The 27,336-nt window shown below is 36.5% G+C and overlaps 1 protein-coding gene across 2 annotated transcripts; it reads left to right on the top strand.

Moving 5' to 3' along the window:
* Positions 1–413: 413 nt before the first annotated feature.
* On the top strand, positions 414–25,941 carry LOC584092 (cold shock domain-containing protein E1). 2 transcript variants are annotated; one of them, XM_783972.5, is made up of 22 exons: positions 414–495; positions 3,343–3,662; positions 6,257–6,383; positions 8,230–8,278; positions 8,653–8,749; positions 9,437–9,597; positions 10,009–10,056; positions 10,624–10,721; positions 11,599–11,725; positions 12,275–12,361; positions 12,785–12,957; positions 13,515–13,689; positions 14,391–14,486; positions 15,521–15,565; positions 16,267–16,392; positions 16,637–16,777; positions 17,245–17,417; positions 17,943–18,069; positions 18,379–18,481; positions 18,989–19,176; positions 19,906–20,066; positions 20,461–25,941. In XM_783972.5, the coding sequence occupies exons 4-22, from the start codon at positions 8,273–8,275 to the stop codon at positions 20,591–20,593; spliced, it is 2,265 nt and encodes a 754-aa protein (XP_789065.4). In that variant the 5' UTR covers positions 414–495; positions 3,343–3,662; positions 6,257–6,383; positions 8,230–8,272; the 3' UTR covers positions 20,594–25,941. The 2 variants fall into 2 exon arrangements, with proteins under 2 accessions (XP_789065.4, XP_030856207.1); XM_031000347.1 differs by lacking the exons at positions 414–495; positions 3,343–3,662 and adding an exon at positions 9,354–9,370 and having other exon boundaries at positions 6,346–6,383; positions 9,454–9,597.
* The last annotated feature ends 1,395 nt before the right edge of the window (positions 25,942–27,336 follow it).

Below are 27,336 nucleotides of genomic sequence, written 5' to 3'. Positions count from 1 at the left end.
TGACCCTCAATTTTTTTTTTTTTTTTTTTTTTTTTTTTGCTCCCGAAAATTTGAAAAACGCGCCGGCCAAAAATTCGCTCAGTGGGGGGGGGGGGGGGGGGGGGGGGGGGGGGGGGGGGGGGGGGTAGTGATCGCATTTTTTTTTTTGATCCTCAAATTTTTTCAATTTGCACCCCCCCCTTGAGCGCCAGGGGGGGGGGCCCCAACCCCCAAAAAAGGTAAAAATCACGTGATTTTACATGATTTTTTTTCTCAAGGGGGGGGGGGGGGCCCGGGCCCCCCGGGGCCCCCCCCCCTGGATCCGCCACTGGAACCAAGAACAAGAACTGTGTTTCTGTTTCTGCTTTTTCCTCTAATGTAAAGGTCTATTTTTCTTCTTCAAGCTTTTTCCAACTAGCGCGCGCGCAGCGCACTGATTCAGGCCGCGCGCGCGTACTTAGTAAGTTGCTTGTGAAACTATGGCGGAGGGCAGAAGTGCTGTTGTGCGGTGTTGAGGTGAGAATTTCTATATCTTCTTTTTATTTGGTAAATGTCTTTTTTACATAAAGAATTGCATTTTGAGTGATTTTTATATCGAAGCTATTGATATGATCTCAAATATCTCACATGTAATCAATCATTCGTCAGTTTATGATGTTTTATTCACCTCTCGAACAAAGAGTCGACGGCACTTGCTCTGCCTACAGTCAATGAATGAATGAAAGAGAGCTTGCATAGCACAATGTGGACTGTGTATGTTACATGTGAGAATGACTCAGTAATGATGACTGCCTGTGAGTAATTAGTGTGACTGTGTTTGCTTGGCCTTGGCCATGACATGGGTAGACAGAAATAACTGTTTGGCATGGGGAATTCTTTTATAAAACTTACATTTATCAACCTTCCCCATATCAATAGGGGCGCTGGTCTGAGAATGAGAATGAGGATCATCCTCATAAACGCGGACAAAATGCGTCCTCAAAAATAAGGGCGCTTGTTCAGAAGCCTATCCAAAATTTGACCCGTAACTCCGGCGTGGAGATACCCTACTAAAACATACCCAAAATGAAGTAAATATCATTAAATGTCCAAATAAACTTAAAGATCATGAGTTAAAAGTCGTTATGTTTATTACCTGTTTCGTGTAAAGTTTCTTGTTATTTTTAGAGTATTTTTCGAATAAACATTGATATAGTATACACTTTTTCACAGGTTTCACAGCGAACCGCTGCACAATACAAGTGCATACGCTTGTGTGAAGTTATCTACCGTAATATCTCAGATCCTCATTACGGTAGATAACTTCACACAGGAGCGCACCTGCCCGCAACCCACCATCGGCGCTCTGCGGGTTTCGGGTTACCAAATCGCCCACTGGCGATGCAAAAAATGGATTCGGCATAAGTTCAACGTCTACTTTTATGGGTTGTCCGAGGTGCTGATCGAAAATATGGAACGTCTGCGAAAATACGGACTATCCTTATTTTTGAAGACGCATCGGTCCGCGTTTACGAAGAGGATCCTCGTTTATGCAGACAATCTTTATCTCGGACCAGCGCCCTACTGTATACAGACGGAATCCTTGGTTTTAAGGGGGGAGAATAATATCAGTTTTTGCCGAAAATATGGTGAAAACCTCTTCCCTGTTTTACTTTAGCAAGACTTAACACTTTGGTCTTTAAAAAAATGATTCGAAAGAAAATAGATCTAATATTCATATACCATCAAAATACCATCCAAAACCATTGTAAAACATCAAAATATAGCGACTTATTTTCAGCTAATCTGCCCGTTTTCTTGAAAAAGTTTGCTTTGAGAGCAAAACCTTCCGTCATGGGTGATCATAATAATATTATATTGATATCACCTTCATGTATCCTTAATTGGCACCCGTACCCCTGCGTGAAGAGTACTGTAAATAAAACCAAATATATATGTTAGTAATCAAATCTTCCCGTACCCGACAAACCGTGCACACTGGCTTCAGAGTTCGACTGAGTATATTGACTCTTCTTTCTTCTTATAAAAAGCACTTTCAAATCAGTCAAGAATTCAACCAAAAATTGGAAAATTTGATACAGTAGTGATAATGATTTGCTTACCTTCTACATGTTCCTTATGATAATGAGCTAACGACGTAATATGCGATTTAACATATCCGGACACCTACCCCTGGAAATCCACCCCCGGATTACCACCCCCAGTCAACTACCCCCTAGGACAACTACCCCCAGGACCACTACCCCGGGACAAATACCCCCCAGACAACTACCCCACAGGACAACTACCCCCCGTACAAATACCCCCCAGAAAACTACCCCTATTACAACCATCCTCTAGAACGACTACCCCCGGACAACTATCCCAGGGGATTGTTGTCTGAGGGGTAGTTGTTCGGGGGGTAGTTGTCGGAGGGGGTACTTGTCCTAGGTGTTTTGCGTTGCCAATTTGATACTTGCATTACGATAATAACGATTTGTGTAAAAAGTCATGAGTGCAGTGAACTTTGTAAACTTCACTTGTGTGCCTTATTCTACTAAACTAACCACTATTATCTAAGGCTGTGCATAACCGTATAATGAGGTACTCGAGTACACTCCCAGGCTTACAGGCCAATACTTGAATACTCGGACACTATGTTTTTTCTTATAATTCTTTTAATTAATTTGTTTTTGTTGTTTTGTTGTTGTTGCCACCACCATACTACGGATGAAGTATCCCAGGTCCATCTCTAAAAACAATTGCAATTGAAGGCGCCGATTTAATAATAATAATAATACATGTAGTAAACAATGCAGTTTTTAAAACGAAAGATGACAGATAATTCATTTTCTTCCGAGTCCAAACAAATATAAGGACATTTGGTCCCAGTTTCTGAGTGGTGAGTTGACAGTGATTGAGCTGGGAAACATTTTTTAACCCATGGTACCATGCCGGCGGCCGGCGCTCTCCCTGGCATGGGTAAGTGTCGGCCTGGACAGTGCCAGGCGCGGGCAAAAAAAAGAAGAAAAAATGGCGGCTGACTATTCCAGTACGAGAAAATTGTACTTGAGTAGTTGTCAACAGTGCGAGTACTCGAGTATTCGACTTCTCGTCGCAGCCTTACTATTATCATAAAGTAAGTAACAAATTGGCAATGGGATCACATTTTTTTGGCGTACACCGTGTGTATTGCATTTCAGGCAGAACTAACATGGCAAACTATCGAAAGAGGTTAGAGTTTGTTGGAATGTAATATTTGATTACTTGTTAAATTTGAAAATAGTGCTGTCATAATCATACCCGGTCATAATTATTCATTTTGTTCAGGATTTTCCACGAACTCATGATGATGAGGCTCTTCTCTTTTTCTTCTTTTGACAGTTCCCTATCTTCATTCAAGCTACCCCATGAGATGCAATACTTGCTGAAAAGTCTTCTATCCGTCACCTCAACCCAGCTCAACACAGCACCTTGAATACTAAGATCTGCAAGTCGAGTCAACTAACGTTACACTTGAACTTTAGAAAAACAGCACTTTGCCAACTGAAGACTTATTGAAATACCAACTTGACTTTCCGCTTTCTGTTAAAGAGACCTTTCAACTCCACTGTTCAATTTTAAAAGTTGTATCAATCTCAGATAGAATTTGTCAGAAACAAGGATTTTACAAAATGGCGAGTCCTCAGCAGTGGAAGATCCAGGTAAGTTTGATTTTTGTTCTCCATTACAGTCATTTCAGGTGGCAACATATTATGAAGAGTTTGTGTCAGTAATCATTGATATTGGGGATTGAATTAGCATTTTAAAAGGCACTATGTATTATGTAACATTATAACACGGCAATCAAAAACATGAATTGAATATTTATATAATATTGGATGGCTTTGAGTGTGATACAAGAATATATTGCTTGAGCTACGACAGTATTGGACGAGTCAAAGACAAGTCTAATATTAGATGCTGCTTGTAAGTCTAATATTGTCTTAGAGAGCAATATCTATTTTGTATCATACAAAAACAAAGCCATACAATATTCTTAATATTATCTATATTAGTCTGACTAGTGAAATAACAAAATTTGACTTACCTCAGTAAATATTGCTTTATTTTTGTGTGATATCAATCATCATGATATCGATATCGATAGTTGAAGTTCCTGGATGACTGAGCAATATGAAAACAATATTGGTCAGTCCTCAGGGTACTGCGCTAAAGATATTGAATACACTGATTTATTGTACCACTTGGAAGCCTTTTATAGATAATAAATATATATATTGTATCTAGTTGTCTGACAATGTGATTGATAACATCCCTGAAGTTTAAAGAAAAATGGCCTACATGTACTTTACCTGTATGCTATTAAAGAAAGTGAAAGTTAGTTTTAGATTTTCAATTAGAACATTAACAATTCCATAACTCTGAAATCATAGTTATACATGTAATTGCAGGAGTACTTTCACCACCCATAATCTTGCTTCCCCTATTTTAGTCTGATTTTTCAACAATGAAGTTACACGGTACCTGAACACTTATCATCCCATGGAATACCAACCGGCTAGAAATCTATTATCAACACAAAACAAAGCAAAATGAAATTAACAAACAAACACAAATTGAGATCAACCCTTAATTGGCCTAATGCTGCAGGCATTTTGTACTGCCAAAATTTATATTCCCAGATAAAGATACAACAACCGCAACATAATATCACTATTTTGTGACATGCATGACATGTACACAAACTACACATACAGGTGTACACAATCACTTCACATGCTTGTATCAATCCTGTATTTATTGTTATGAGGCTCTACCTGGGGTAGTTTGTAAGACACAGCAGCATGCGAGTTAACCCAGATCACGTGCTTGTGATGTAGGTTTCACATTACCGCATTCCTTCATGCTTGTCACGTCTGTGTGTGAATATGTGATGACATTATCTTTGTAGAGCATGATCAACTGTGGTAGTCTAAATGTCTGTTTGCATGATTTCCCGTCTGCTGTTTGCATGGCACGTACATCTGTCGGAGCCAACCAATGATGTTGTGCATGTTTCGTATTTGAGTGGCAAAAGGCTTCTCAAGTAATGAGAAACAAACAGATGTAGATCTACACCATAGCTTTTCATATCATCACATACTCACATTTTGAAGATGTGTCACACGGATCCAATCTAATTGCAAGAACCAGTACAGAGTTTAATAAAAGAAATGAGGAAATAAATTAGTGAATGTTTTGAGGATTATCTTAATTGATGTTGTGCATTTTCCAAGCAGACAGATTTAGGAAACAGAGAGAAACCAGTCTTTTCTGAAGAATTAATTCTAGGAATGTACCCTTAGCCTGTATAGTAAGCATGATTCATCTTTTTGTCATCTTTTATGAAAACAAAAATCCACATTATTTTTAATGCTACATGTACATTACAAGTCAAATTGTAATGTAGTGCATGGAGTTCATACATGTACTGCATGTAACAACAACATAGACAATGTGCATGCATATAGTTAAGCATTTGGATGCCATCTTACATTCTTCAATGTGCATCTTCGTCTCGAACCGCTCAAGCCATAATTAAGTCTGAGGCCATACTTGGCAATGGTCTTGGCATGGACACAATTGTGATGATGTAATGCAAGCCAGGTTGTGTACATGTATCAGGTTCTTAACATGACATTTTAGACAGTCCTTGTGTAGTCTCTTAATATGCTGCTTTATGAAGTTAATGCTTTTTTCCCCTTTTAAATGCGTAAAATATACAGTAGTTTTCTTTAAAATGTGTAATGGTAAATTGTAGTTTGTGTGTCTTGAGTTATGAAAGAAAATGCTTTTATGCTTGATGAGAGACTTGATTGATTCCCGGCCCTTTTGTAATGAAATCATTTGCTTCAGGGGAGTTCTTTCGGTTTCAATATGATACAGGTGAATGAGGCGATCTATAATTAGTTTTTTTAATGTAACCCAATGACTTCTTTTTTTAATTTATTGTATTAAGTTAAATGACATGATAATGATGTATTTTTATTAGATAATTCTATGGGTTTTAATGTAAACATGACAAGATTACTGGTAATCTCTGATCAGACTCCAGGGGTTGGATTACCAGTACTCAGATATCTGGATCAATCACTGTGCCTTTTCCAGCATTACTCCCACTTGTATAAAAACACATTTGAATGAAGAATACCCTTCTATTTATGTTGCATGTTGTATATTGATTTCTATCCTCTTTATGACATGTTGCTTCTGCCCTCCTTATGATATGATGTATATTGATTTTTGTCCTTTTCAGCGCTGTAACTCCCAAGACCAATCAAACAATTCCAACTACAACAAGCAGAGCTTCTCCCCTAATGGTGGCAGCCTAACTTTTCACGATCCACAAGTTACCCAGGACCAGGCCCACAAATCAACAATGGGTAAGTTCTAGAGTTTGCTTCTTTATTTTCAGCCAAAGATTTTTTAGTCATGTTTGGTAGTTTTTGTATCTACGGTAATTAGTTTTCCATTTATTTTTTATAGTTTTAGATTTAAAGTAGCTAAGAGAGGCTTAGAGAAGCTCTGAAAGCTGCCTTGAAAATATATCAAAATAGCCTTCCTGAGAAGATTTTGTCCCCCTTTGAATGCGAAAAGGCTCCTGTGAATGTGCATGTTCATTTTGTTAATTCAAATTTACAATAACTCACAAGCAATATGATGATGTATTCTTTTTTTCCTTTGAGCAGAGCACCATGGTTAACCATCAATTTTTTTTATAGTTGACTCCATGTAAAATATTGTGTGGATTGTGGAATATAAACACTGGTAGATCTGAATAGAGCTTTTTTTTCTCAACATGTTCCTCTTGTTATTTTGGCAATGATCAGAAGTAACGCTGTGTTTGAAATAAATGGATCATTCAATTATTTTGAAAAAGATTGTTGTGTCCGCTGAAACACTGTCTATGCAGTTGATATAATGAATATGAATATCTAGCCAAACCTCAGGGTAATTGTTATGCCTCCGCCACCGAAGGTGGTGCCGGAGGCATCATGTTTTCGGGTTGTCCGTCCGTACGTCCGTACGTCCGTCCGTCCGTACGTCCGTCCGTCCGTACGTCCGTCCGTCCGTACGTCCCGTTTGACCGTTATCACAATATCTCAAGAACCATTTAAGATTTAAACTTAAGACTCGGGAATAGTATTTATCACCATAGGAAGACGATCTGATTAGATTTTGGAGTACGTAGGTCAAAGGTCACAGGTCACAGAGGTCAACTTATGAAATTCCTTGTATTGAGTTTGTTAGCGCGATATCTCAAGAACCATTTGAGATTTAAACTTCAAACTTAAGGATAGTATGTATCACCATAGGAAGACGATCTGATTAGATTTTGGAGCACGTATGTCAAAGGTCGAAGGTCACAGAGGTCAACTTATGAAATTCCATACATTGAGATTGTTATCATGATATCTCAAGAACCACTGGAGATTTAAACTTCAAACTTAGTGATAGTGTGTATCACTATAGGAAAACAATCTGATTACATTTTGGAGCACGTAGGTCAAAGGTCAAGGGTCATAGAGGTCAACTTATGAAATTCCATACATTGAGATTGTTATCATGATATCTCAAGAACCACTGGAGATTTAAACTTCAAACTTAGTGATAGTATGTATCACCATAGGAAGATGATCTGATTAGATTTTGGAGCACGTAGGTCAAAGGTCAAGGGTCACAGAGGTCAACTTATGAAATTCCATACATTGAGATTGTTATCATAATATCTCAAGAACCACTGGAGATTTAAACTTCAAACTTAATGATAGTGTGTATCACCATAGGAAGACAATCTGATTAGATTTTGGAGCACGTAGGTCAAAGGTCAAGGGTCACAGAGGTCAACTTATGAAATTCCATACATTGAGATCGTTATCGCGATATCTCAAGAACCACTGGAGAATTTTCACTTCAAACTTAATGATAGTATGTATCACCATATCATAATATCTCAAGAACCACTGGAGATTTAAACTTCAAACTTAATGATAGTGTGTATCACCATAGGAAGACAATCTGAATAGATTTTGGAGCACGTAGGTCAAAGGTCAAGGGTCACAGAGGTCAACTTATGAAATTCCATACATTGAGATTGTTATCATGATATCTCAAGAACCACTGGAGATTTAAACTCCAAACTTGTTTAAATTGCTCTATGGCGGAGGCATCATTTTCGACTGCGCGCAGTCAAAATTCCATCTAGTTCTTCTTGTTACTTGATTGCAGCATTGCACCTGTGGCTGTCAGAGAAACTGGAATCATTGAAAAAATGCTTGTAAGTATCAAGAATGTCAGTAGCTTTAATCTGATAATCTCTGCTGTCAGTTCCCTTTCTTGCCTACCCGACATACAGTAGTTGAATATAAGCTTGCATCTGCTTGATTTTTATTTCTTTAAAATAAAAAAACATCTAGTCAAACTATCTAAAAAGAAAGAACATGGAACTCCATTTTTTTTTAAGGTTAATTTTTTAGGTAATTTCTGCATTGAAGTTGTTTCATGGTACATCAGTATTAGCTAAGATACCTCACATATCATATTGTTTTGTATTTTCAGAATAGCCCTAAATTGCAATAAACCTGAAAAGTACACAACTGTAACTACTACATTCATACGGTAACTTGTCTTTTCCTCATTGTTTTATTGCAGTCTTCTTATGGCTTTCTTCAGTGTTGTGACCGAGATGGAAGACTATTCTTTCATTACAGCCACTTTGAAGGGCCCATTGATACCCTACACATTGGAGGTAAGTTGACGGTCATCCTGAAAACAGCCTACTGCTGTTTGTTAGTGAGAATAGCAAATAACTATAGTAGAAGCAGTAGCTTAAGAAATGATAACGAGAAGTAGTAGCAGTAGTATAAAAACTATTCTTTATTATTTTATCGGAATCAAGAAAATATTTTGGAGAAAATTCATCCTAAAAACACTCTTCTAATGTATTTAATGAGTAAAAACAAATTTCAATATTAGAACCAGTACTGTGATTTAACAGCAGTAGTATCAACAATATTCTCAGTAATATTACTAGGAGCAATGAAAGACTGCTTTGATAATAGCATAGTAGAAGACAAAAAACAGTAAAAAGAATATTTTGAAGAAGAAAAAAATGTAATAAATTGAAGCTTACTCCATGCCATGTAATTTCAAATGCAACAAAAAGTAGGTCAAAAACAGAGATGTGTAATTCATTATCTTTTTCACTATTCATTTTTTTTATATCAATTAACATTGTGCAAGTGGAATCCTTTACTGTTTTAATTATTTTGGGTAAAATTACAATCAGAAATTTATGTTCTTGTCAGGATGTGTCAGTTTATTTGTTAAGAATTCCTCTTTATGTCTTGTATACCCTGTAGAGTTTGAGATGATTCATTACCATGTCAATTTCTCCTGCCACCTTCTACTAAAAATTCCTCTTTTTTGTTTGTAGACCCTGTAGAGTTTGAAATGATCAGTGACCGTCGTACAGGCAAACCCATCGCCAGCAGGATCATGAGGTTACCACCGGGTTTGGTCAGTACAGAGATCCTAGCCCCTGAACAGCTGCAGGGGATCATCGTCACCGAGGCTAAACCACCTAGTACCAAAGGAGTGAGTAAACATAAAGTTGTTTTCTTTCTTTCTCTTGGGTGCCGCACAGTGGCGACCTTCAGTGGTTTTTCTGTCAAGATGAATTTCCATGGACATTTGTTATTGATAAATTTTTCGCAAGTCCTTATGACATGGTTTTCTATTCTATTTTTATTGGATGACATTAAAAATATGTGATAAACAATATATCCTTGTGCGTTTCTTAGATTTGATGTCACGTGATGCTTTATCCTCGATGCAGTATCTGGCGTGTCATTGTGGAGACTAGAAAATAAAACTATTGCTGAAATTAGAATCCATAAAATATTCAGTGTCATAGACAGTATTTGAACTCTTAACAATTCAGGCTCATCTCTCGAGTAGGTAAAAGGTTTGTCTATTGATATCTTGTTCTTTTTCATTTCTTTATAGCATGCCGGACCAGCTGAATTTGGACAAGTGGCATATGAGATCAGTGGGGTAAGTTGTTTTCCCAACCTCCTTCCATTTTTTGTTTTTTCATGTTTTTGTATGTTTGAATTTACCCATTGGTCAGAATGTATGTCAGAATGTAGTTGGTTAAATTGGTTTGCAGATCATAAACAGGATAGTTGGAATGAGAAAAAAAATGGGATTGTACCCAAGGTTTGTACCCAAGGTTTGTACCCAAGGTTTGTATTTCTCGATCATTACATTTGACTTTTGATTATTGACACTAACGTCACTGAGCCAAGGTCAGTCAGCCAGTCGATGTCTCGTCTTACCCCATAACCTTCAGCATCACCTGTAAAGTCAACAGTCTCTAGAGCATTCTAAAAATGTTGAATAATGTATGCCGTTCTAGATATACAGATAATTTTACCCAAGTTATATCATTTAAATAAAACAAAAACACCAAACTATTGAAACATGTTGTCAAATTTTGCATTAGTTGAAGTAGTTTTTTACAGTCCCAACATATTTGACTTATGCAGAGTTTATATCGAGTAGTTTGCATATACAATGTGAAGTGCCGTGATGTAATATCATTTCTATCTTTGTCCAAAGGAGAGTTTCTTCTTGATGTACAGCTATGAGGATGCACCTGAGGTACCTGCTATCAAGAAGGGTGACAAGGTTGCCTTCCAAGTTGCAACGGACAAGAGGTGAGTGAGTCCCTAGTCCTTTGCTCCATCTTACAAGAAATTGCAGCATTATCTGAATCGATTGTGACTTATGTAATGAATCAGTGCTACAATTGCCTTGTATAGAGTTGGGATCGATATGAAAGTCAAGTTGAGTTGTGCTTGCTTCAGATCATTTGCAACTCTGTGTTTTCTAAGACAGGGCCCATATCTAAATCTCATACAAGAATATCTTTGTTGGGTATCTCCTAACTCATGGCCCATGCTCCCCTCCTCCTTATGAAGCCTAATTGACATCTGAAGTACACGGCAACAATTTATCTCTCTTAATTGTTAAAAGTTTTTACATCCCCCCTCCCTTTTATGTGAGTAAAATCTGTGATCTACTCTGGTGTTTTAGTCCAGGAGGCATTCTCAAGTAACACTATGTGAAATAGATTTAGGGTAAACCATGAAGGTCATGAAGGAAGTAGGGTATGTTTACTTCATTTCCTGACTTTGGGGATGCACCTTTTTCAAAAGGACATTGTTCAAGGGTAGTTCAGAAGGGCTGTGATATACTTTTTGCACAAATACCTTTTATTTAAACAAAACTAGATTCAAGTGAATTTCTATTACAACTTGTATTCATATCTGAATTAAGATAACCCTTTCAATATTAGTGACAAAAACAAAAACAAATAAAAAAGAAAATTAAAGAATTAAAATTAAAACATAGAACAAAAACAAAATAAAATAATATAAATAGGAGAAAGGGTGTTACCGGGTAAACCTTAAAAAAAAATTCTTAAATCAGTCACCTACTTAACTTATGTAATAACTTATATGTTTTGCAAGTGCTTTCATGATCATTGATAAAAACTCACTTGCTGTGATAATCTTTGCTGTCCCTGTTTAGGAATGGTAACATGCAAGCCAGGAATCTAAGGCTCCTGGAGTCTGCTCAAGTGCCCCGCTACCAAGGCGTCGTCTGCTCCATGAAGGAATCTTTCGGCTTCATTGAGCGGGCTGATGCAGTCAAAGAGGTAGGCTACATGTACACCCAAGCTCTTTTATCCGACAAATATCACTTTGATGACATCCTTTATAACAATGGTTCGTGTTAAGTCAGATTATGTAAATACCATCACCCAAGCTAACAGAATCTCAATCTGATGAGCTATAGCTCAACATTTCTGATGGAATAAAACAAGTTGGACTGGGTGTGCGCATGAAATAATGCTATTGCAAATGCTATTGCATATGAGCCTGGAATACCTCTTGATCTTGAATGTTAAGAAGAATGTGATTGAAACATGTAACATCTGTGAAAGATGTTGTCACATGTGTGATTTACAGTGGCTTCAAGTATGTGAAAGGAGCTCAATATCTAATTGATGATGCATGCGTATGAGTTCTGACAATAAGATTAGAAAAACATAGTTCATTTTGATATCTTGTGTGCTAATACAGCAAAACTTTGCTTTCATTCTTAGCCTGGGCACTAAGCTACAGGAGTCACGAGTGGTGTATTCTAGTTTCATCCATATTACTATGTGCTTGAATATCAATTACTTTTTATATCTACCTTTTAGATCTTCTTCCACTACAGTGAGTTTACTGGTGACGTCAGTGATCTTATTCTTGGTGATGATGTCGAGTTTGAAATTGGAAATCGCAATGTAAGTCAACGTTTTAGATAACCAGAGCTCATTTTTCTCAGAACAGCTTTCTAGTACAGAATTTTGCATAGTTCTATTCAAGTAACCACATTTCAATGACCCTCTTGCAGATAATGCATATATGCATGCACTGTACTTGTTGGATCCCTAAATTCTTCCACAGATGCAACACTGTGCATAAACCTAACTCCAAATCTATACCCAATCAAAATCCTAACTCTAACCATTTTTTTTGTCACTGGAGGATAAGTCAAATATCCTGCACATAATTGTGCATTAATCTGCAAATCCTTAGACATTAAATTATAATCTTACCTTAAGTATTCATTGTAGGAGAAAACGCAGGAGCTTGAATCCATTATGAATATAACAATTTTGATAAAGTAGAATAAACAAATCGAACAATCTTTTTTTTTTTACCAGGAGAAAGAGGTTGCCACCCAGATCAAGAAGCTGCTATCTGGGACTGTAGTCTTTGAAGATATCAGCCAGGAGGTCTACCAAGGAGTGATCAACAAAGTCATTCCCCGCTTCACCAACAAGAAGACTGCTGAGCCGTTCCCAGGCAGACTGATCTACAACACAAAGGATGGAGGGTGAGCATCGTTTATAACAAGATACATTCAAAGGAAAACCTGTTATTGTTTTCATCAATGATTTCTTTTATGTCAGGGAACTTCTTTTTTTGTTTTGGATAATGTACACCAAAACCTTGTTGCAGTTTGGACTTGAACAGCATTTACCATTTCAAAGCAGAGAGTATATTTTTCAGTATACCCACGTGCACAAGGTTATTCATACTTTGGTTCTTTCCGATGAATGCTGCAACTAAATGAACTTGGGTTAGCTGTTGACACTACAAATATTCATAATCCTAACCTCCTTTGTGAAAGCGGTAATATGCATCACCTATCAGATCAAAGTACACCTTTCATGGTGAGGGGGAAAGAAGAGAAAACTATCGGCATTCTCTCCTCCAGAAATGCCGGCATTTACAGAATAAGCATCTTTTCTGAAAAAGTAGAAGGTCAGGCTAAACTAACATGCTCTATGAAAGAGAACTAGATATCCTACTTGGAAAATTAGCACAGATGATATTTTTATCATTCCATTATTAAATTTGTAATTTGCCTCTGATATGTCATACCTGTAGGAAACGTGAGCTCTCCTTTGGAGACAAGGACACACTGCGTTCATACACATTCCTGGTAGCTGACATCGTTCATTTCTACGTTGCAACGGACAGGAGAGACCACCTACAGAGGGCCACTAACATCAGTCTGGCTGCGGCAGAGACCTTCACCTGTGGCACAGAGAAACGAGAAACAGTGAGTGAAGCGAGAAGAAGAATTTATTAGACGATTCAATCCTTGTATAGAATGCAATGTCCTAGTAAATCATTTGTTGAACCCATCTGTGGCTGTCAGCAAAGCAAATCTGACGGAAACAAAAGTATATTGCTGCTGTTATGTCAGGGTTCTCAGCGATTCTGGAAATCAAGTAAAACTTTGACAATTTGTTCTCTTCTTTCCAATCATGGGAAAGTAAGGAAGTTTGAGCAAAATCAATCGAATTAGTGAAAATTTAGGGTATTTCATTGACCCCCAAAAGAAATTAGTCAGTCTCTTACATTTTGCCTTGTGTCTAAATAGGGTAACCACTAAACGTTTGGATGTAATGGCTGTTTAATGTGTTAAATGTCTCCTTTGATGATGAAGCAGTGTCGAAACTCTATCAGGGAAAAATCAGTGAAATTTTGTTTCCATGAAATCCTGGGCCGTGTTTCATAAAACTGCTGATCAATAACAAATGCTAAAATTCTATGACAAATTTTCTCTTGGCCAATCAAATGCAATTATTTCAGTAGCTTATAACAATCAATGAAACAGGGCCCTGTAAACCCTGTAGATCATTTATCTTAGGTAACAAGGAAATATAATAGCAGTATGTCATGTCTAGATGGGCAATAGAGAAATAGTAATGTTTGAGATGAGTCGTCATCGTGCCTGATATTTCTCTTCCTTGACAGGGTACTGTAGCTGCCGTCAAGGATGGGTTTGGATTCATCAAGTGTGCTTGCAGGGAAGCTAGGATGTTCTTTCACTTCAGTGAGATGCTCCAAGCTGTAAGTTGTATCAGTTTTCCTCATTCATTTATATATTCACGAATTTTGACTTTTCCAGCGGATATAAAGGGGATTACAAAGAGATGGCTTCTGTACTTCATCGTTTGTCTTAAGACATTAGAATAAAGATTTGTTTGTGAATTTCATTTTTTTCTTCTTAATTATGCTTTGTGTGTGATAAGACTTTGAAGAAGGAGAAATATATGATAATTTTTTATCCAGAATGAAGGGACAGTGGAATATCACTAGGGCACTTTAGCAACGAGACGGTACGCACAGGAGACGGTAACGCGAGCGAAAAATGCGCGAACCTGAAATCTCTCCGTCCCGTCGACTTTCGGAACGGTACTGGGCCAACATAGCGTTCGTTCCCTAAACACGACATAAGAGAGAGAGCTGACAAATAATTTTTATCTAGATCTAACAATGCAGGGCACTACCATGACTACTGAAGATAAAAACAGGGAATCTACTAGTGTTACTACTTTGGGGCCCTTTTTCATCGTTATGCATGACGTGCCTGCCCGCTGTGCACTACAGCCCACCGCCGCGGGTCCATTACCCCGGCGCTCCGCCCAAGCCTCACGGCTCTCGAGCACTAGCACCAAAAGGCAGCAGGTGTGCCGTTCAGCGCGGGAATTGGATACCCGTCCCCGTCGCCTTAAGCAGACAGCGAAAGCGCTTAAATATCACGACGGTAACAAGAGTGCGAGACCCGTCTCGTTGCTAAAGCGCCCTAATATCATGTTTGAGAATGAGTTAACTGCACTGTGATGATGTGTTTACCATAGAGCCTCTAAATATTCCATAGATATGATGGGGGTTGTTCAGAAAATTGCAAGTGGAAATCCTTCAGTGGCATCCTTTATCATAAATCAAAAGCAACATTCTCCTGTAGTAATATTTGTTGAAAACCAGTGGATATGTTGCAAGTTTGCTGTCATTTATGTATTTCTATACCAGTATTCTGCATGATACTTCTCTCTATGCTTCATTTTCATACTATTTTATTTTTTCTCTTTTATCTCCTACAGGGTGATATATGTGTGTCTGATGAAACAGAATTCTCAGTGATACCTGTGAGTATACAACATGGTTTGACACTGAACACTGAATTTTCACTCCCATAGATTTAGTACAGGAACCATCCAATACTAATAGGTAATGGGTGTATTCATTGAGGAGCAGTTAACACATAAACTATCGTGCAAAACAGGGAAAAGATTAGCCCTTTAAAATCGGAATACTGTTCTGACTTTCATCTAAGCCAGAAATTACCCTGAATCAAGTGTTCTCTGGGTAATGAAAGGGCTTCATTGAGTTCAACTGTTTCACACCATGATTTCCTCAAGTGCATAATTTGGATTTATTTAGGAAAAGGCTGATACTAAGAAAGATGAAAGATATTGGTCCAACCATTTACAGATCGTTTAAGGAGTTGTCTTCTGTACAAATTATTGTGATTCTATACGAAAATGAATTAAAGAAATGAAGCCTTTCAGAGAATGAAAATGAGAGATTTATTCATGAGATCATGATTATTTTTTGTTCACATAGTTAAAGAATCGTGATAATTTTTCTATGGAATGAAGATATTGACACTTGGCTTTTTCATAAATCAGTGGAGGAAATGTACCCCGGTATACTCTACTAAAGTTAGTAAGCTTCATGAATGCTAACTACTCGGAATAACTTCTGTGGCAGATGAATGGCTGTGTATTCTTTGAGGGCTGAGCTACCTGACTCATGAATAATTTGATGCCTTTGACTCTTACTACAGGATCCAACCTCTCCTCAACGCCAGATAGCCATTCGTATCAAACGCCTACCAAAGGGTAGCGTATCCTTTGAGACTGTTCTTCCTGATCGTGTCCAGGGTCTTGTCGACAAAGTGCCTGCTAACCTGGTGAGTTGAACTAGACGTTTGCAAACTTGAGGTTTTTCATGCCTATTTAATAACATACAAACTGAATAGTGCTGTGAATAAATTTTATGAACTGAATTTGGCAGTTTAAAAGGCTAATTGCCTCTAGCAGACTAATTATAGTTAATCCCAAGTATGATTTTTATGCCATGTTGATAATGCTTGTGATGTGGAATCGTACTTGTCAGCCGCTAACAATGTTCATATGATGTTTCCATGGTTTCAGTGGGGTCGTAGCCCCGGTAAGAACCGAGACAAGGAGCTTGATATAGGTTTCATCACCTACGGTCAGAATGGAAGTCGAGTTAACATTGCATTCCATGCCAAGGACACTGATGTCAAAGTACCACCGGCCATCGGTGACTTGGTCAGTATATTTTCTTTCACTACCCTGTTCCGTAAAGCTTGTTTTGAATCAAAAGCATCACAATTCTTTAACAAATTGTAATAATTCCAAGGCTTGGGCAAAAGATAATTAGATGACAAATTATATATCCCATAATTTACAGACCAGGATGTATGGACTGGGCCTTTAGGGACAATTATACCCTCCCCCCCCCCCCTCCCATAAAATTGCCTTTTCCAGTGTATTTACACTTTAAGTTGTCTGTATTTTGCTGTGGCTGTTTCTTTTTAGGCATTTTCTCTTGTCATTTCTGTTACCTCAGTCACTATACCGAACTGACTGATAACCTACAAAATCTTGGCCATTTAGAGTACTGTAATTTGTTTAGTCTATTGTCTGTCTAGTGTGGGCCTCGATATTGTGTCTGAGGTGTAAACAATGCTTCCAAGACTACTATATTTATTGTTGTTGTTGTTGTTATTAAACAGGTTGAATTCAATGTGGCTGAGATCAAGAAAGATGGTTCCCGCATGGCAGTCAATATCAATGTCCTCAACAGGAGCTCTGACTCTCGTAAGATAGGAGTCATCTCGGTCATGAAGGAGAACTTTGGATTCATCGAGAGCGACAAGCGAGACAAAGAAATCTTCTTCCATTTTAGGTATAATCTTTGATTCTTCAACCATCTTATGTAGAGGAAATCATTAATCATTAAGTTTATCTTAGGCACTGTAAATGATATCCATACCTTGTGATTACATGAAAGTATACTTCAGAAAAAGAGGAAACAAATTTAACACAATTGTCCTACACTTATACATATGTGGGAAGATGTAAAAAAATCATTCAATTGGTGTTCATGTATTTCATGTAATTTATTACCATGCTTCATTACTGCTAGACTTCTATTTGATGTTTATATACATAACCTATACATATTTTGTCCTATATACTACACACTTAGCATAGTTAGTTGGTACATAAGACATATTGTATGTCCTATACATGCATATAGTTCATTGTACTACTGTAATAGTCTTTGAAAGCATACCAGTACTTTTCTTCCCATTGCATAGTTATACCGTATTCTTACAGAAATATTTGTAGTTTCTCAAATACATCTCTTAGTAAACCATTGCCTATTTATTGTTCATATCGACATCCTTTCACATTATTTCCAATGAAGTGAATTCCACGGAGACCTGAATGATCTAGATGTAGGTTATGAGGTCTCTTACATCGCGGTGCGCAAAGGACCAAAACTAAGTGCCGAAGAAGTCAAGAAAGTACAAGCCGGAGTCATCCCACCAAAGGTAGGCCAAACTCTGAATATCTTTCATCATTCTCTCAGCTTCTAAAGAAGGGTAAATGCTCAAATATATCATGATGCCAAGCAGAGACATATTTGGGACAGAATGAATTCCTCTCCTACTCCTGGAATACGTGTTATTACAAGGTTGTTTGCTCTCTATCTTTAAATGTTCATCGTTGTGTGCTATTATTGTACAACAATCATGTTTTAAAGTGAATTGTTTGCATGGTCCTAGGGACTTTGTTATAATGAGACGTTCATCCCTGAAAAACTTATTTCTAATATTTGATGTTATTGATTGTATTACCAGGATGTTAAACCAGGCCAACACAATGGAACTGTCATCCGTCCACTACGTAACGTAGACCCTAACCAAGAGGAATACACTGGACTTGTAGCCGTAGTCAATGAAGGTAGGTCTTCAAAGTAGGAGCAGAATCTTATTTAAATAGTTTTTTCATTTACAAGGCAAAAGCAATAAGATCGAATACTGGATGTCCATAAGGCCTTTTTAATTTTATTTTTTAAAGCAAAAAAATGTGGTTCATTCAAAGTGATATGTTTACATGCATGTTTGAAAGCTGTGATATCAGATTCTTGTTCAGATTCATGAAACATATTGACCAATTGAAAAAGACAGAGGTGAAACAAATATATAAAAAGACTTATGATATTATGGTACCTTCAGTGTCCAAATTGAATGAGAGATATTTATTTGTCCTGGAAGTCTGCAAGTTCTGGCACCATCTACCCCTACACTATCTCCACTTCTATTCATACTTTGATAATCCACAACTTTTTGAGTCATAACTTCAGATCCAGAACCTCAATATATTTTTGATTAGAGTGCAATGAAAAATGACATGACCTCCAAGGCAAGTCTTCATACCAATAAATGGGTGTTGATTTGTTCTTGATAGATGGAACTACCGGTATCACCTACCCCTACTCAATCACCAGCCTGCTGAACAAGCATGAGTTCCTTCAGAAGGCTGACAACGTGTGCTTCCAACTCTGTACCTGGCCTGACTCTGACAAGCTCTGGGCCTGTAGCGTGGCTGCAGTACGCAGTCTGCTCAGGACCAGGGTGGACTCTATCAAAGGACAGGTAGGTCTTTGTCTTTGTGTCATGTGAAGATGCCGTAGTATTGGGTTCTTGAGATTGTTTGTACATCCTATTAGCATGGGAAATAATCCTCCTGGCCCATGGGCAGATGTTGATGACCCTGATGTGTTGGATTGGAAGATCTTGAGTTCTGGTAATGATTAAAAACACATTCAAGCAGAATCTGACGCAATCGTTAACTGAATAATTTGCATTTGCCAAATGTTTCTGGAAGAAAATTTGTAAATGCTGAGTGATTAGCTAAAATTAGAAAGTCACTTTGTAATGTGAAGAATACTAGTATGTGCAGGCCAAGTCGATTTGCACCTATCTTATGTGTTTGTATCTATGTTGCTAGTTATCAGCAACTTTTCATTTTTGGGGGGTACATTTTAGTCTGGCCGTAATTATACCACAACTTCCAATTATGCCCACCACGATTTTTTAACATTTCAACTTAAGATTTAATCAGCACTAAACCCAGAACACATGTAGATTTGCATATGTTTAGGAGTCACATGATTGCCTATTTAAGGTTTTATAGCTTTGTATTAAAGTTTCATCGATCTGTAAGATACAAACTTTAGAGATATCAAGCTGGAAGTATGGAACTCACTTCATCTCTGTGTTGAATATCATGAACTCAATTAGAATATATTTTAGAAGAGGAATGTAGCCATAATGGTGGTCATGAACTCATTCTATCTCTTTCTCTTCCTTTGTCCCTTTCAGTATGGTTTCCTTGATTACGACACTGGTGATGGCAAGAAGCTGTTCTTTCACATGAGTGAAGTGATCAACGGGGATGTCCACACTGGAGATGATGTAGAGTTTGTCCTGATCACTAATCAGAGAACCAGCCGCCAGAGTGCCGTCAATGTTCGCAAAGTCACGTGAGTTGGACCTTTCCTCCGTTTCTAGTGTGTGCGATAGGAAGATCTTAGTTGGGTTAAAGACACCTTGAATGAAATGTACAAGGGGGAAAGGCCAGAACTGTTTCGTCCTATGTTCAATTCTAAAGACAATGTGAATGATTCAATAAAGCATTTCTACAATTAATTGAAATCAAAGCACAAAGTTGTATAGAAAATGGTAAGTATTCTTACACATGTTTTAGCTCTTGATCTAAAGCATATATAGAAATATAAATCAATGATATATATTTCAATCATACCTGTGTTTCTCTTTGTGCAAGGGGGTATTATATTAATCCAATGAGAATATCCTGTAGGAATAGTCACTGACTCTTTCTTTCTTTCCTTGACTCCTCCTCTTGTACATGCACAGAAGCACCCCACGCCCTGAGCGTCTGCGCCGCCTGCAGAGTCTACCCAACGATGAGAAAGGTCTTCGTCTGATTGTCCTCCGCCAGCCCATCGGACCCAAGAGTGCTGAATATGGATTCAAAATTGAGCGTTAGGTTAGCCTGGGTGAATGAAGGATTCACGTGCCAAAGTAGGCCCTATATGTACCTGTAAATTGATACATCTCACTTGAATTTCATTCAATATTTCTATTTTTCATGCTATTTCTTCTTCTTTTCTTATTCATGAAGTTATTTGTTTATTTTCACACTGTTTCTATTTCTCTTTTCATGATTTATCTTGACAAAGAAGGAATTGTAAAATTTGAATTGCATTTTTGTTTATTTTTATTACTTACTTTTTGAAAGGACAAGAGTTCTCTATTAAATGTTCATAAATGTTTATGGTACATTACAAATACCTCATTTACAGGTAACTTGTTTCTTTCTTTTAGCCGCCAAATGAAAGGCTGCTTCATTACATTTTATGTTTTGTGTTTGAATTCTTCATTTACTGTAAAGAAACAATGAAACAAGTAAGAAAGTAAGTGAAATTAAGTTTTGCATTCTATGCACTATTGGAGCAATCACATTTGCTCCAACATGAAATGAATATGTTTGGTATTATATGAACTTTAACGTGCAGGTATTGTCAAAACGTCTTATGTTGCTGAGATGATGTGAGTTTTTTCTGTTCTAAAAGTGGTTCTTGTATCCAAAGGTCACACTAATGAGACCGTCAACAGACCGACAAAGAAATACATTAACTAAAATGTCAAAGACGAGGTCGGTTTGGATTCGGCTTAGAGTTGGTGTATGGGTGTGATTAAGGTATGACTGGAGTATTTGAAATATTGACTGATATGGGAAGTTAGTTGATATAATGTCAAAATTGCACAATTTACACTAACGGTAGTTTTTCTTATGCTGTGGTATGAACGGATCCTCGAACGAGTGACTATACTGGTCAGGTGTCTGAATATTTATATTGATGTCTGCAAGAAAGAATATGAATTGAATCAAGATATATTCCATCATTTGAAGATTTCAACTTGAGCCATAGAACTTGAATTTGGACTGTACTAGTTTGAAATCAGAAGAGATATGTCAGTGTGGTACTTTGTTTTCACACTGCTGCATATTATTCATTGCCTTACGCTGCTATTATGCAAGATTAATGTGTTCGTATTACCTGGATAAATGTGAAGAAACATGTTTCTGAAACTACCAGATATTAGTCAAACAGAAGTTTCCTGTAGGTCGTGAACATATTGACTGCTTTAAGGAGTCAAAGTTAATAGAAAGTTTGACTACAAAGCGTCGATATGAATAGAAAGATTGCCTTCATTAAGGAGTCAAATTGAATAGATTGATTGGCTACTTCAAGGAGTCAAACTGAATGAAAATATATTGACTACTACAAGGAGTTAAGCTGAAAAGAAGAGACATTTGTGGAACAAAAACTGTGTTGTCTTGTCCAGTTTTGAACTTGATTTTCTGTAACCTGTTTGTAAACTAAATTTCTCAATCTGCTTACACGCATGAGCATATTGGTAAGTGTAAATCTTTAGATGTGCTATTGCTAAGAATAGATATAAATTTGAAGAGTCAAACTGAAAAGATGAGAAGAAAAACACCTTTTTAAATAGTCACACTGACTAGAAGAGGTCACCATTTTATAGAGTCTAACTAAATAGAGAAGATGACAATTTCATGTAGGTAGTCAAAGTGAATAGCATAGATGTCTATTTCATTGAGTTAAACTGACGTAGTATAGATGATTATTTCACAGTGTCAAATTTGATAGAATAGAAAGCGTGAATATTTCAGTGCCAAGTTCAAAACTTGATTTGTTATACTGGATGTACCATGGCTGATTTTATATGGGATGTGCAGCTTGTGTGTGGGTGCAGGAATTACTTGTGTGTTCTCAGACATAAACCTCAAGCCACTTATTGTAAGTTTGTAAATATTCATACATATGTTTCTATTTCTATTATCCCTTTCTCTTTATGTCACTTCCTCTAATTCTTCTCATTCTTGCTCTTTCCTTCTCTGTCTATCTTCTTCTTTCCTCCCTAACTTTCAAATTTGCAAGTAAAAGAAAAAAAAGAGTAATTACAAGAATAACTTTGATTAATAGTATTCAGGTCTATTGTAAAAAGAATTTACATGTTCGGAATGTTAAGAATGTTTCTGAGTGGACTGACAATCCATGAAATCAATTTAATTATAACTCCTTATGGTGCTCTCATAAAATGGTCCAAGTTTACTTCTGAAAAAAGGACTAATTTGTCAGATAATCGCTTTATTTGTACATTATTTTTAATTCAAAATACTCCAATAGATTTAGATAAATGTAAATTTGAAAATTAATGATCAGTGATGATAAGTCATTCCTATTGATGCAAATGCCTCCAGCATTATATTGGTTGTGGGTTAACTCAACAATTGCCCCGATAACAATTTCTGTGAGCTTTATTTCAAGGTTAGGGTTAGGGTTGAAGGTTTGACTTTGGTTAAGTGAAGGAAATCATCATGGAGCAATTGTCTCAGGAGCATGGTGTCTCGTACATCTGGGTTATCAACTTATCATATCTAAATGTTTTGCCATAGCTGATAGTCAGACTGGCATGAGAACTTAAAGAACTGGTGATTTACTTTGATCAATCTTGTAGATTTGAGTCTCTGGTGGACAACATTTTGTATTGAGATGATTTGGGTGACAAACAACCAGTTAATGTGCCTTTTTACTATCCTAAAAGTATGAAAAGTGTTGTTTATAATTCAAATTACCATTTATTGTTTATGTGGATGTTAAATAGGGAGACTATGGGAACAACAAATCTTGCCAAACTAGGATTCTGTGCTGTCAATGATTTAGTATTCACAAATAGATTAGATTTATGATGTCTTGACCCAGTGAGGGATCGAACCCATGACCTTAGCATTTCCAGTCAGTGCTTAAACCAAAACAAGGTACAGATTTCTGATGAAATGTTTATGCTTGGGTCCTTTGGATATACCTTTGATTCAGTTACATACTATCAGATCTTACACAATTGTATACAGACAGCCAACTTATTTTGATTCAAGCTGAGAATAGTCACACATTCAGGTATGTGATTTTTCAGAATGGTTTTGACTGAAAATGTTCTGACACCGGGTCAGTTTTGTAGTATGAAACCACAACCTGGTTCAATTTAATTTGTTTATTTTTTATTTTTTACAAAATGTCATGATGTCACATGACAGAAATTGCATCTCACCTAAAAATTTGCATTGAATTTAAATCTAAAATTCTATGTACATGTGTGATAGTGGGAGAAACATGAACGGTATCATACAAACATTGTTTTAAAAATTCTGTATGTGGTGTATCTTTTGACAAAATTTAGCCATCCTGCATGAATTAGATTGATACAAGTTAAAACGGACATGTGTTATATAATCCAAAGCTATTGTGCCAACCGGTAAAGTTTATTCCTTTGTTGGTTTTGTCCTTATACATGGAATATACTCTGTGAAATATAACTTACCAAGCAATAATTTCATGAACACTCCCCTTTTCATCTAGAGCTTGATATTTCTAGATTTGTTGCTTATTACATTCATGGAGATGAACAGTATTTTGGTGCTATGATTTCTGCAATGCTTGTCAAAGAGAGATGTTTTTGTTTTGATAAACTTTTAGGGCACAATCATTATTGTTTTCTACAATCTTTGTCCAAATGCATTCATTGTCATATATTTTCTGTATTGCAAAAGTATTTAAAAAGAGAATCAATTATTCATTAGACTGTCTCTGAATGAACTTTCATATTGCTATGAAGAATGATAAATCAGTATTAGATGAATTATCATTCAAACCGTTCCGATATTGGTAATATTATAATAGCAGATGTTTGTTGTAAAAGGCATAATTGCAGAGATATTTACAAAGATCATTTATTTCTTATCAAATGTTGCAATGCTGCAGTAATTTTCAATGCTGATCCATATTTCCTTCATGTATTTTCAGACTTAATTTATTCTGTAAGTAAATTTCTGATCAATTTTTAGGGGTCATTCATTACGTGGTGATAAACAGCTGTGAAGAATGTGACATGGTCATCAAAAATACATTTTGAAATTGGCTCTTTTGTAACCAATGTATATTTCACTGTAGTCGAGTACCCATTATCACCTAGTGAAAACTATGCCTTGAACTTTGTGACAAGATATTGTTTTGTAAGTCATGTGAGTTGGAACACAGTTGGTTTCACAGTATTGTTTAAAACATGTAATATACATTCTGGTGTTCCTTTTTTTTTCTTCAATGTCTAACTTTTATGTAAAGTGACATTTTATTTCTTTACTCTACTTTTTCTTGACTTTTTTTTCTTCAAAATTGGCTTCATTCAGTTTTTTCTTGACAGGTGTTGACTTTCCAAATTTTTGTTTGTTGCTGACATTTTTGCATTAACTGTGCCTTAGAAATTTTGTTTTGTCAATGGACACTTTGAGTTGTAAAGTGTCATTTTGGTTTTTGATTTACATGACTGATGATCAGGGTTTTAGGTTAAAATGTACATGGATGTCGTTTTATATCACTTCTTCTTATTTTTTCTCTTTATAATTCTTTCAAATAGGAGGCTGTTTCTAATTTAATTTTTCTTTAAAAAATGCTCAGAAAGTAATTGATTTTTCAATGTTCACTGTAAGTCATGTTTCTGTGTCCAGCAGCACAAACAAACAAACAAAGAAGTGAGCTCATGTTCAATATGTTGGTGATAAAGCCTTGCTTTTGTATACTTGTAGTTAGTAGTTTTGTATGCCCATGACAGTGTAAAAATTCAAGTTTCTCATCAAGCTTGGGGATAATTCAAATGGATTTGCTTTTGTACAAATGTATGCTCTATGCAACTCTTCTTTCCTCTTCGTACTTAAATGAATATTTGAAAAACAAAAATGTCATGAACTTGCATTGAATTTGAATTTGTTGGCAGTAGATTTACTCCAACTCTGCAATATTATTATTGAGAGATAGAAAATTAGAAATGAATATTGGATAAATGTTTTACAAGAATTTGATTATTCATTCAGCATTGTGTGTCAAAGTTGAAAAGAAAACGATGTACGTTGGTATATAGATGATCCAATGTCCATGCGTGCGAACTGTATATGCTCTCCACATTATTGCCATTTCTTGTTTTCTAACAATCTTTGAAATATTTTGACCACAAATGTGATGTGTGTATGACAATTGCTATATCTCATTTAAGATGGTACTATAAACCTTTGTATTACTGAAACTTTATATAAGTTATAGAAACAACTATTCAGAAACGAAATGTGCATGGTTGTGCAATAAAGGTAACCAGTAACAAAACAAGTTAACAAACAACAAGTATTTTGTAAGATGCAATTATCAAGGTAACAAAGTGAACAAGACGAAAAAGAATAAAAAGATACATTCAAGAAAAGAAATTGTGAGTTTTTTTGTTTTTTGTTCATGAAAAAAAGAAGAAACATCTTTGATTTTCATGGATGTATATTTTCATTTTTGTGAGATATTCTGTCATTTTTCAAAGGAAAATATACAAAAATATGCAATGTATGCTACCGGTAATTATAGAACAAGTTCATGAAAAGACCTTAACACAAAAACCATTGGTCTAAGTGTGAGACTGAATTTGGAATGAAAATGTTAAAAGATAAAGTCCAGTTCTGGTCATGTGATTGCATTGTGAAAGAAACGTGGAATCAATCAAAAAAGGTTGATCATCTAGCATATAAGTATTGGTGTGTACTGCAAGGTTCTGGAATCATCAAAATGATATGAAATTGGCCCAGTCTTGGTAAAGTTACAAGCACTGTACACAGAAAGGTGTGTATGGGACAACGCAACACGGACCCCAACACGTTCGTGATATCTATCAGGTCCAAATAGATAAAATAATTTACCAACTATATCAATTAGGATGCGGTTTCTCATACACACTATCATTAAGTTTGAAGTTTAAATCTCCAGTGGTTCTTGAGATATCATGATAACAATCTCAATGTATGGAATTTCATAAGTTGACCTCTGTGACCCTTGACCTTTGACCTACGTGCTCCAAAATCTAATCAGATTGTTTTCCTATAGTGATACACACTATCACTAAGTTTGAAGTTTAAATCTCCAGTGGTTCTTGAGATATCATGATAACAATCTCAATGTATGGAATTTCATAAGTTGACCTCTGTGACCCTTGACCTTTGACATACGTGCTCCAAAATCTAATCAGATTGTTTTCCTATAGTGATACACACTATCACTAAGTTTGAAGTTTAAATCTCCAGTGGTTCTTGAGATATCATGATAACAATCTCAATGTATGGAATTTCATAAGTTGACCTCTGTGACCCTTGACCTTTGACATACGTGCTCCAAAATCTAATCAGATCGTCTTCCTATGGTGATACATACTATCCTTAAGTTTGAAGTTTAAATCTCAAATGGTTCTTGAGATATCGCGCTAACAAACTCAATACAAGGAATTTCATAAGTTGACCTCTGTGACCTGTGACCTTTGACCTACGTACTCCAAAATCTAATCAGATCGTCTTCCTATGGTGATAAATACTATTCCCGAGTCTTAAGTTTAAATCTTAAATGGTTCTTGAGATATTGTGATAATGGTCAAACGGGACGGACGTACGGACGGACAACCCGAAAACATGATGCCTCCGGCACCACCTTCGGTGGCGGAGGCATAAAAACAATCAACTAAAGTAGGGGATATATATGTAGGGATATGGAGAGCGGAGAGCGGAGGCCTAGGGGAAGGGGTGACAGGAAGAGGATAAGATAAGAGTTCAACAGATAAAAGTCA

The sequence above is a fragment of the Strongylocentrotus purpuratus genome, unplaced genomic scaffold (assembly GCF_000002235.5).
Source record: "Strongylocentrotus purpuratus isolate Spur 01 unplaced genomic scaffold, Spur_5.0 spur5_scaffold_6, whole genome shotgun sequence".
Lineage (NCBI taxonomy): Eukaryota > Metazoa > Echinodermata > Echinoidea > Camarodonta > Strongylocentrotidae > Strongylocentrotus > Strongylocentrotus purpuratus.
This window is presented reverse-complemented; position numbering and strand designations above follow the sequence as displayed.

Coding starts and splice junctions, on each gene's coding strand:
- LOC584092 (XM_783972.5), top strand. Junction 16,778..17,244: donor CACCGGCCATCGGTGACTTG/GTCAGTATATTT, acceptor GTTATTAAACAG/GTTGAATTCAATGTGGCTGA. Junction 19,177..19,905: donor TGGACTCTATCAAAGGACAG/GTAGGTCTTTGT, acceptor TGTCCCTTTCAG/TATGGTTTCCTTGATTACGA.